We start from the raw sequence: 12076 nt of genomic DNA, 5'->3' as shown, positions 1-12076 counted from the left end.
AATGTCCCCAATGTCAGAAACAATTAAGCACATTACTGAATGGCCCTAAATTATTACTCACCAGTTAAATGCCAAAAGGAAAGCCTACCAGTCCAATGCCATACCATCTAAACACATATGACATCAGTTTAAATGAATTTACAAAATGTACAAATTCTGCACAAGGTGTCTGCTCAAACAGGAGGTGCAATGAGTTTGTGGAGGTCAGCCCCAGAACGGCCACAGCTGTGCTTGTAGCTATAAACATGACACCACAAAGACAGGAACCCAAAGGCCATAACAAAAGGACTAGAAAACAAAAGAGGCTACCGGGTGCCCCGGAGACCTGATGTGCTCCTCTCAAAACCTCACATTCAGCCCACCACCCCACTCAACTGACTTTCAAGCTTTCATTTACATACCAAGGGACAGCAACAGGACAGGGCATGATTCAGTCCTTTCCCTGAGTCCTAGAGCTGCATGACATCAGATCACGATTTCCTCACGGTTATATGTGCATGCACAATAATCACCAGAGCTTTAGACTGGTGAAGCGTTTGACCGGACACCGGCTTTTTGGTACTATACGGACATTTACTTACACCCACAATTCGGTAAGCAGATTATTAGTATGCCTGATATATTAGTGGGAGGTATATAGTATTACCCAAAGGTTAATAATCTGCATAAGATTTGTTTATCCACAGCAGTTTTGACTGCTGAGCTATCCCTTTCTTCACCGCCACTTCAGCGCTTATCGTTTCACTTAAATTCCAAAACAGAAGTTTGTGACATGCTCCACTAACCAAGTTTGATAAAGCATAAGCATACGCTGAATTGATACAGATTACTAACTTGCATGAAGCTTGCTGCAAAGCCAGGGTGCAGAAATATGCGAGCTTCAAAGCCATATTTATTTTCATTATCATTAATGGATACAACAGCCTTCCAAACTGCATCTGATTATAAGTGCAGCTTTTCTGCACGACCACCCAAGTCCCCGGTGTCAAACAGGAAGGCTTATCAAAAACACTCTAACCGGCTGTCTCCCTCTGATATTAATGCCAAGCTTCATGAGTAATACCGGTCGGGTACAAGGTTGCTTTCATTTTCACCTTCTTATGGAAATACCACATCCACTGTGTTTCAGAAAAGCCTTAAATGAGAAAATGATTTGAATTTTTTATGCTGCTTGAGCAAAGCTAAGGCGCATCTCTGAATCTTCTGCTTAGTATTCAGCTAGAAAGGACAGCCTTTTATCTCCCAGAAAAAGGCCAATCAGAACAATTAACACAGACAAGCACACAGTGACCACCGTGAATAATTAATCAACCACATGGCCATGAGATGTGATGATATGAAATGAATCGAAGTGGGCAAAAGAATTTCCCTGAAGCGACGTACAGAAACAAACAGAAAACCTCGGCCTCACCTTAGATAGCTCACAAGCATGTTTGCGTGTTTATAGTTAAACACCAGCTTCAACACTGAGGTTTTACACAAAACCTCCGCCTCTTGCGGTCTGCCCCACCTTTCCAAACACTTGTTAATCATAACTGTAGTGTGTGTGTGTGTGTGTGTGTGTGTATTAAATTGCAACCACAATTCTACTGGAGCCAGAGACAGGCTTCTCTTTTTGTGCCAGAAAATGGAGAATAAATATTCTGATTAAGAGCGTAAGCCTCAGGATACACACATTGCCCCACAACATTAAACTGTCGATCTATATCACTCATTCTTGAGCTGCCGTTTCTCCCTCCATCTGCCAGCTGATTCATCCACGCGACCGTCAGCATGATCTCACATGGCATGTCCCAGGGAAGCAGCATGAGTTCCAGAATTTGCGCTGAAGATTATTGTTGTAGTTTTACTCTGCTAGAATTAGCAGACTCCAAGTTCTCTGCACTATGGTGTGTCTTTCGATGTTTGATCAAATTGCTTGTGTTAAATGACATGCTGCCCCTTCCTCTTCTTGACACTTCAGTAGGGCAGAGCTTACAGTCTGCTTTACTTCTGTCGTTGTCTCTTATCTTAAAGTATGTCCAAACTGCTGACATCCTCCGCATATACCTGCCAATTTGCCAATGCCGGTGTTCTGATGCATTTATCCTTCCCAAATGTTTCTGGTTGACAAATCTCTTGCTAGATGCCAAAATCTGATTGGGCAGCATAAAAAAATGCAGCGGCTTTGACTTGCTTTTGACTTTGATGTTGCAATTAAGTGGTTTTGGTTCTTGGTATCATAATTTTTACAAGTACGAGTATGAGCACATGAGCGTAGTATCGGCCCGATACCCGATGCCGGTATCAGTGCATCCCTAAAAATAATGTGCCATAAATTCAACAAAGACAAGCCGACACACGGTGCTACAGACTGTGGTCATCTAGCAGCACATCTTCTGAAGCCCGTATGATCGGCAGTTACTTCAGTCCTTTACACCACCACTGGTAGAAGACCAGAATATTCAGCTTCAAAGAGTATAGCAGGGGACCAGCGTACCATTCAGATGCAGTCACTTCTACTTCTGCGGTACTCGCATCAATGAAGGTCCTTAGATGTCGATTAGAGTCGCAGCAACTTGGTCTTTTCAACCCATTTCAAAGACAGATCATGCTCGCACACATCATTTTGAATGTCCCTGAAAACCGAAGCACTTCACGGAAGACCTTCGTCTCCCGCTCATTTTATACACAGCAGCGAGACGGGAGTAAACAGCAGCCCAGGTCAGAGAAGCCTGTTAGTCACACCCGCTGTTCTCGCACTCAGAAACCCTCATCATATCTATTTCAACATCATGTCAATCCCCACGACAGGCTACTGTTTTCATTAAAGAGCTTTAGAAACAGGTGCTGTTTTATCCCCTTTATAGGAAACCTATACGTTTACAAAATGAACAACCTAATACATACTGCATATTTCAGAATACCTTCAAGGCACTTACCTGTGTAGTAGGAAATTCTTGAAATATCTGTGAGCGAGAGAGAGAGAGAGAGAGAGAGAGAGAGGTCAGCTGTGTATCACCTTCCGCCATTTTAAAACATCTAGGTGAATCACTGGGCTACACTGGTACCAGAGAGACAACTGGGAGGAGATGCAGGATGATGGGCAGCCGGCTCTCTGCCAGCACCTTGGTCAGGGGGAGCCAGTGATTTACAGAGCAATTAGGCAACAGAAACTCAACCCCCCCCCCCCCCCCCCCATCTCAGTATGGCAGCCCTGAAAGGGATACAGACAGGAAGGACTCAACTCCATTTCAGGTTGCAGTTATTAATTTAAAAGCCAAACACCAAATCCAAGCCGCAATGGGGGCTGATAAGACAAGCACTGCTTCGTTCAAATAGGCCCCAGCTTGCGAAAAGCAAATTAATAATGTTCATAACTTCCTGCATTTTGTGTATCATCACCCAGGAGATGACAACCACACCAGGAAGCACATCGCGTATGCCAAGATCACACGGCGGGTGCATCACTGAATAGATGAGGATTCTATATGGTGCACTTCATAATCATACATATTTTCATATTTGTAGAGCTGTAAAGCAGTGATATACTACTGAGAGAATCACTATGTCATTTGTAAACACTTTCCCCCAATAGTGAGCTGAAGTGAAACCAGACTGAGGATTAACCGAACATGAGCAAAATGAACAGCAATAAAGGGCATCGAAAAGTAGAGATGCACCGATCCCATATTCGGATCGGTATCGGCGCCAATCCAGACCTATTTGACGGATCGGGTATCGGCCATGCGTGACCAATCCACGTCCTATACTTACTTATTTAGTTTTTGGCACTCTCTAAAAAGACAGCTCCTATTTCATGTTAAATCTATTTGTACAATCAATCGCACAACAGCTCTTTCCCATTTTACATGAGTTTTTTGCGGCATTCAAATCGAACGCTAATGCTACCCCTCAGTCTTTTTTGCTACTCAGTGGGGGTGAGTACAGTGACGTCCGCCTGCTGTGACGTCATGCACATACCCTTCGCAGTACGAGGAACATAAGATAAGACGTGATGATCTGGGAGAATTTTACACTTTTAACAGAAACCAGTAGCACAGCGATTTGCAATCTTTGTAAAATAACGTTTTGAGAGGTGGGAATAGCGTTTAATGGAGAATCCCACTTAAAGCGCACACAACTATGCGAGACAAAAAAAAAAACAATGGATGATTTGGGAGTCGCTAACTTGGACTGTTTTGCGAACTTGCTGCAGCTTGTGATACAAGAAGGGCTGCCATTGCAACAAAGTAACTGAGCTGACACCAGTGGGGAAAAAATTGTGCTAAAATTTTAGGCATTCGAGGTGGAACAGTACGTTATGCATGTTGTAGTAGCCTAATTGAATATTTTTTGTCATACATTTTTTCCATCTGCATTTACTAGCTTAAAAAAAATAATATATAAAATATAACAAAGTAAAAGGAGCTCTTGTATCGGAATCTGTATTGGTATCGGATTGAAACTGAAAAAATGTGGATTGGCGCATCCCTATCGAAAAGGTGTCAAAAGAAAGAATACGGGAAACATAAAAATTCAGGTTCACCAAAGCCCATAAAACGTAAAGCCAAAAGTTCTGGGAGAACTTAAAAATAATTAGAAAACTTGAAGCCTTCCAAAAATAAACAGAAAAAAGACAGTTAAATTATGTTTAATATAAACACTATTGTAACACATTCCCCGAAGTCTGACTTAATCCAGAAATGAAGGACAGCTCCGAAAATAACCCTGCTTTCTCAAGCCGGCCTTGGCAGGTGGCATAGAGTCTGTTACGGCTTCCAGAGTACTCAAGCTATCACAGGAAGCTACTTCCTTACTGGTGATCCAGTACAGGATCTAAAGTGGGCACGTCAGAACTAGAAACAAGGGGTTTATTGGAGGCCGAAGAGACAGGGTTACTAAGCGGCTGTTGTTCCACCCCCAGCCCCTCCCGCCCAGCCATCACGTTTCTGCACCACGTCTGTTTAGAATAAATAGCCTCTGAAGGACAGACATCTGGTCTGCAGCACAACAGCCTGGTTACATACTGGTCTTCAGTGGAGGCAAACAAATAAGGAGCAGTAAGTGTCCGAAGAGCAAAAGGCTATAGCAACTACAGCTGAAAGTTTCACGTGTCACCCTCGCAAGATTTAAAACGTTATACTTTATATTACATAATTTTGGTCTGTATAAGCACAACGAAATAGTTATTAGCTAGAAGGACAGCTGTCAGACACAGGTCCACATGGCTAATCCCACCTTCCACCTTAAGCACATACATCAAGTGTGATGTCAGAGGCCTGACCTTTGACCTCTTTTGGCCTTTATTAGGATGCTAATTTTTTCTGATTTCCTTACTGCACTCCCTATAAACTTCAACAACAAGCTTGTGCATTGAGCATGTGACCTATCAATTTTCAGCTTCAGCACGTAAAAACACTTACAATGGTAAAATATCCTACTTAAGCAAACCAATAATACTCAATTTGGAGGGGCCAAGAGAAACTGGAAGCTTATGGGTACCAAAGCCGACCTCATTCTGGGCTCAAGGGATTAAAACCAGCTCTGCGGTCCTTTTCATAAAGTGGGGCGGGGCAGGGGGAGGTTGTTCTTTAATAGACTGGTCATGCTGGGCTACATATGCTGGGCTTTCATGTGGCCCACATGGAGGTCAGGCTGTTTGGGACATCACACTTCTGCTCCCACCCACTAAACCTCACAAAGGCCTGCATGGCAAACACCTGCCAGTCTGCCTGTGTGCCCGGGGGCCTTTGAACGGGACACACTTATCGACTTGGGCATTCTCTCATTCATTTAGCCTTTGAGGAAATGATATGGGGGTGTAAACCTGGCTCAAAGTGCAGCTTCTGGAGCAAGAACTGAGATGATAGGCAGCTTAACTGCAGCCTGGGGTTTGCAGAGATCGATGTTTCAAAAAAAGTAGGCGGGGCAGGGGGGGAACTGCCATGAAAACCCAAACAGGCAGTAGATCATGTATCTGGTATTTTATCTTGGAATATACATCAAACAGGAGATTAAAGTCTACTGGTGTAGAAACAAGAATATTAATGGAAAGAAGTTTGATAGGCATTACTGACAGTGTACAGAGCGAAACAACAATCTGGCAGAATAAGGAAACCAGTGAAAGTAACAGTACCCAATCATACCTAATAACCATATCTCACTAAAGCTGTACAACGTAACTTAAAAGTGTATTTTAGACTTAAAAGGTTAAAAAAAAGCCTTGCAAATTTCCAAAAGGGTGAAGAATGCTGTAATGGAACTATTTTAAATACAAGCCCAACAATTATACTCCAGGATAATTACACACGTTTCTGCTGGAAGAGAAAAACACTCTGCACACTTGAGCATGTCCAGCTCAAAAGCACGAGATATACAACAATCAAAGCATTTTCAGTCCTTTCATTCATACTGAATGAATTACATTTTTCCAATAGAGAAATGCTGTAAGTACAGTAAGGCTACAGGTACTTCACTGTCAAACACTGGGATGGCCTTCTCCTTATTCCTGCCCATGGGACTGGTAAAGGGAGGCAGGTCTGTGTGAAAATCCTGTTGACAAAGTGGACCCCAAAATCCCAAACAAGTCAGGACAAGATAATTCAGTTTGAGTACAACTTTTGAACCACAGGTCCTTATTGACTGACTGGATGACCTTAACATCACAATTGGGATTAGTTAACCAAACCAACTAACCCTTTACAATTAGAATAGGACTTCCTCACTGGCTAACCAGAAAGACTATACGTTCTACTGTAAAACCACTACCATTTAACTGCAAAAAGCATACGGAAAAAAAAGTGTCCAAAGCTGCAGAGAGTATTTTATCTGTAGGTCTATGCAGCAGGAAGGTTGATGTGCAGCGCTTGCCTGGCAGGACCGTGACCACAGGGCCACAGCGACCCTAAGTGGCGCCATGTAATTCCTCTTCTGAATGGTTTCTGGCACCATCCATCATAGGCCGCCTTTCTAGATGATGGGGAGCAACTGCTTGGTATCTCGGTGTACAAACCAAGTTGGTACGAGTTCCAGCACGTTTCCACAAGTAAGGGGAAAACAGGACTCTGGATTGCCGTTTACACATGAATCCAATAAAGACCTATTCTGGCTTAGTTTTTATATTCTGGATACTGATTAGTCACTTTCACTTCTGGTAACATAACACAGCAGTGGTCATTATCAAGGCAAGTAAATCAAGGATATTAAATGGATTTTTAACCCATGTTGATTCTAAAATTAATTGAATTATGATTATATTTTTCAAAGTGCTGCACTGATACTTTGAACCCCTGCATCGATACTTTTTCGTGTGTTCATACCCATTTCTCCATTTCAATCAGGGTGGCTGCGATAGCTATGTAATGCCTATAGATGGCAGTAGCTGCAAAAGGCCAGTAAATATCATATGGCTTCTCCAATACCTGACTAAGATGCACAAATCTCACGAGTTGGATATGAGCAATGCAGTTTATAAGCTGTGCAACACCAAAGTGAACATCACAATAAATCAATCTAAGCATCATACTGAGGTATTAACATAGGCCATCAAACACAGTGACCCACTGCAGCCTGGACTTGCATCACTGCAGTGATCCTTTTTATCTGCAGCATGCAACCGTATAGCACTGCAGAGAACAACAGCTTTAGAAGCACGTCACAGCCTCCGCTCTGTCATTCTTAGATGCCACTTAATCACCCCAAATTGTACGACGAGGTTGGCATCGGAAGGTGACACAGCTCTTTAGATGAAACAAAAATCCCCCAGTGTTTGTGCTTTATAAAAAACACAAAATGCACAGCTTTTGGTAATGAATATATATTAGTTTTGCAACAAAGCAACTTGCAAGTAAAGCAGGCATTTTATTGAATTTGTTCCTTTTTTAAAGTGCAGCAGGATCATTACTTCAGCCTGTTCTGAGCATTGACCACTTTGATCTAGTTTGTGATCGTTATGAAATGTGTGATATCGAATCGTGACGCTTGCCATAACCTACCTAGCCTTTCAGAATACAGACTGGAAAAATGCTTAATAAGATGCAGTTCAGGGCAATGCTACCCTAACCTGCTGTGTTTTTTCCATTCATCTCCCAGGTCTGAAGTGTGCTGGAGGACTGGTACAGACTGCCATCTCACAGTCAATGCCGCCCACCACCGCTGAGATAATCTGTCTTCGACCCTGTCCAGGCCCGGCTTATGCCGGTGCGGGGCCATTGCGAGACAAAGGCCCTGAGGCTGTGCACTCTGCTGGGGCACACGCTGCAGCGGAGAGCGGAGAAAGCCTCGGCGGCCCGCGGGGGTCTAACACCTGCCATGGTATTCTCTCTCCCCATCTCACACATACAACCCCATAATCATAAATAACATCCAGCACTTCTATTTTGTTAACAGGCCGACATTTTGACATCTATCATCATGAAGCCGTTTGCTCTGCCCGTGCCGTTTTCTCTCTCCTCCTCTCTCACTCACACCTCGCATGGATCCTAGGCACTCAGAGGGATGAACACAGAGCAGCACGGGTGTATGGCTCTGAGTCCGAGGACGCCATGCTGGGGATCCTGCAGATGGAGTGCTTGGAGAGGCCATACTGGGGGCGCTTCTCGGGGGAGGAGCACATGAGCTCCCACCCCCAAATGGCCAAAATATCCTCCTGGGCCAAATACATCAGTATCAATACAGGACAGACCAGATGAAAAGATTTGCTGTGATTATCACAATATTGCAAAAGCATGTTTATATATATAAAAAAAACTGTTTACCTAACCTACAGTATTAATGACATCTCTACACATCACTGGATGTGTAATAAGATCTTAATTATTTATAGTATTTAAATAATTAAAAATAAAGAACATGACATAAGGGACAAAAAAAATGAGAAAATGAGTAATCTGTAAAAACTTGTTAAATTACAGTCCTCACATACCCATCAAGTGAAGAACACCAAGCAGCTTGCAACACCTGCTAACTCAGCAGCTATCATTCATGTGTCATTAATAGACAAAGACTGTATTAAATATTAATAAAAAAACAATGTAATGAACCAGGAATCAGTCTGATCTGTAACAGATACACAGCAAACTGCATCGTTACATGTTAATGTGCATAATATTTTGAAAATAACATTAATCATGCAAATGTGTACTGACTGACATAGAAGTAAAATGGGACAATCAGATCTGCAAATAAAAACTTTGTGAATAAATTTTAAGCCACAATACTAAATACACACACAAAAAAGTCATACAGAACTGATTGTTCTACAAGGAATCTGGAGTAGTCCCAAGAATATTGTTTTTAGACTACTGCAACCTTAATACAAAAATGGAATTTAAATACAAAAGGTAAAAATTTCCCTTATAAAGGCACTATCCCATTAGACAGGAAGTGTTACAGTATAGTTTAAGTAAACACAGCAATCGTATAAGCATGATAACATTACCATTATCAAATAAGGGTTTAAACCTTCCAGTTAACATAATAAAACATGTACATGGTCCTATATTGCCTCCGACATGTTGCTCACTGCCACTATAGTACAAATTCACCCCCATTTTTAAAATATCAACGTCTGAAACAAACAGCTGAAGTGTACCCTGTACCAAGTCGATCTGCAGTAAACGGTAAAGTTAGCACTCTTGGACAAACACCCAGCAAACCTACTATCCATCAGCATACAAACACCCAAGCCGCCAGGACAACAGGACACCAATACAGCAAAAAGAGAAGGACCCCTTAATATTTTTTCAAAAGCGCACAAATAGAGGCACTCTCACCATGATATAGTCCCTCCATTTAAAAGGCAAACTGGTCCACCAACAAGCCCTGAAAGCAGTGCGGAATCCTGCAGGGTCCTCTTCCAACGGCTTTGTTAACCTCGCCAATGTAAAAGCGATTTCATTTTCCGTCCGGGATCGTGGCAGAATGACAGAGGGGTGGCAGGCAGAGTGGCCTGTACCGATTCAGACGCGCACACACCGTGAGCGGACGAACTCTAGACCAGAGGCAGAAGAAATGAGAGAAGGGAAGGCGAGGAGGGGGGGGTCTTTGTCTCTCATTCAAAGCTGGAAGAGGAGGGGGGGGGAGAGAGAGAGAGAGAGAGAGAGAGAGAGAGGGGGGGGGTGCAAGGACTGAGCAAGCGAGGGAAGGAGGGAAAGAGAGAGAACGCAGGAGACAACGTAAAACAAAACAAAAGCAATCGCCTGCCTAATGTTGGATGCCCATCATCTGAGACACAAGACAGGGCACATTAATCCTTCACTTCAAATGAGGCTTCAATGGTCACGACAAAAGACGCAACTTAACAGGAGGGAAATTAAACCATTTCATGGAGTGCAAACAAAAGAGAAATCAAACTTAGAGAAGAATGTAATCTTCTGATTAGCTAAAGGCAACCAACCTATGCAGTGTTTCCCCTCAACTGACAGGCAAAACAAGTCTGGGTTCAACGGGAAATAGTGGATCCTAAGGACTATACAGCAGCTTTTGAGTGTCAGAATGTATTCCACATGTCTTAAAAGGGAAAAATATTACAGTTAATAATAGGACATGTATATCCTATCTTCTGGAATAAATCATTGTTCTAAAGCCACATGTAACATTATACTCCAGCACAAGAATACTGCAGGCCTTGTCTACCCCCAAGGAAGGAAAAAAAACATGACGCAAAGTCTGAAAGATGCTTTGTTGTCTTCAACGGTGAAAACATAAATGATGGGGCCGCTTGATGTGAGACATGAGCTCTGGTTCCGATGCAGTAAAGTTCCAACAGACACACAGTTACAGAGCAGAAACAATAAAGAAAACAGGGCTTTATATAACCTCTCACTGCCTTTTGCTGCAGTGAGATTTCATGTTTATTACCCAGCAGCACTACAGTGACATTTGAGACCTAATATTAGCCAAAGGGAGCTCTTACTCACCTAGCAGTCCAGTAAGCAACATATAAAGCATATTTCGTACAGAAATTAAGTTCATTTTATTCCTCACAGGCAACACATAGTGTGTCCAAGAAAAATTGTACTGTGTACCATATTACACAGGGACACTTTACTTCCAAGTCTACGAATAGTAAAATTTAAGCTCAAGAGCTCCGGACCACCCTAACCCCACACAGGACAAGCGAGTATGGAAAATAGATGGATGGAACCTTAGTATTTCCTTGATCTGAATATCAATAAACCAGTGTCCACCATTTGTAAACACAGTTCCTAGTAATGGGTCCATAATCTGCTCATTTCATGAATCCTTGATGCCATATTAAGAAAGAACAATAAGGGGGACACACGGAACATGTGACAACTACAATCAAAATCAAATTCACACAAAATTAACCAATTTCAAGCTTGTCCAGACATCTCTCAAACACACAGGGATGTTGCTTCCATGTGGGGATATCACCTCTGGGGCCACAGGGAAAACTATTCACTGTGGTCACATCAAAGTGAAGCCCCTGGAAACAACCTGTACCCCTTGAAAATAGCCCACACACTTCCTATGCTTCCACTAACCAGCTGTGTGAGAAAAATTAAATTGCATCCTATGGTTTTCTTCACATCCTACGCCGGGTTTGTTTTTCACTTCTGTTTTCCACCAGATAACTGGAAAAAAGTTTAATGCAATTTTAGTGTACATCATTTAATCTTTCTACAAATCTACTTTTATAATGATTTCATTCCAGAATTCAATCAGCTAGACACAAGAATGAATGGAACTTTCTAAAAGCCACACGCCAGGATTATCCAGTCTATTGAGCATTAATTAACAACACCCCTCACCGTCAAACCATTACTAAAGTACGCAAGACTCTAATGCTTATGGGTATAACCATACTACACACATACTTTCACATATATACAAATCTACAAACCATAACACATAAGCATTCTGTGCACTAAATAATGCATTTCACTGGGTCTTCTTTCAGTCCCCGATCATGCACAGGATGTACTGAAGATGTTTGTCATATCATAACGAATTTGTTTATCTGAAGTTTCATTTTCAGACAGGACATTAGATGCTTAGGACCATGCATGGTGCAGACCGTTCCTTTAAAGCAAGCTCACATAACAGCAGCAGTCATGTAGAGAACACCACC

The 12076-nt window shown here is 42.3% G+C and overlaps 1 protein-coding gene across 5 annotated transcripts in view; it reads right to left on the bottom strand.

Annotated features, from left to right (window-relative positions):
- Positions 1-12076, bottom strand: part of ptk2aa (protein tyrosine kinase 2aa) — an 82180-nt gene that overhangs the window by 56395 nt on the left and 13709 nt on the right. For 2 of the 5 annotated variants that reach the window (XM_072705788.1, XM_072705787.1), the window contains one exon: positions 2922-2948. The exons of 1 other annotated variant lie outside the window; for it this stretch is intronic. Coding sequence is in view for 1 of the 4 variants with exons in the window: in XM_072705783.1 (XP_072561884.1) it covers positions 2922-2948; positions 9756-9774 (46 nt within the window). In the remaining 3 variants the exon portion in view is untranslated. Of the gene's footprint in view, positions 1-2921; positions 2949-9755; positions 9986-12076 lie in introns of those variants that run through there. 2 more of the 5 variants (XM_072705783.1, XM_072705790.1) reach the window with 2 other exon arrangements.

This window comes from Paramormyrops kingsleyae, chromosome 23 (assembly GCF_048594095.1).
Source record: "Paramormyrops kingsleyae isolate MSU_618 chromosome 23, PKINGS_0.4, whole genome shotgun sequence".
Lineage (NCBI taxonomy): Eukaryota > Metazoa > Chordata > Actinopteri > Osteoglossiformes > Mormyridae > Paramormyrops > Paramormyrops kingsleyae.
This window is presented reverse-complemented; position numbering and strand designations above follow the sequence as displayed.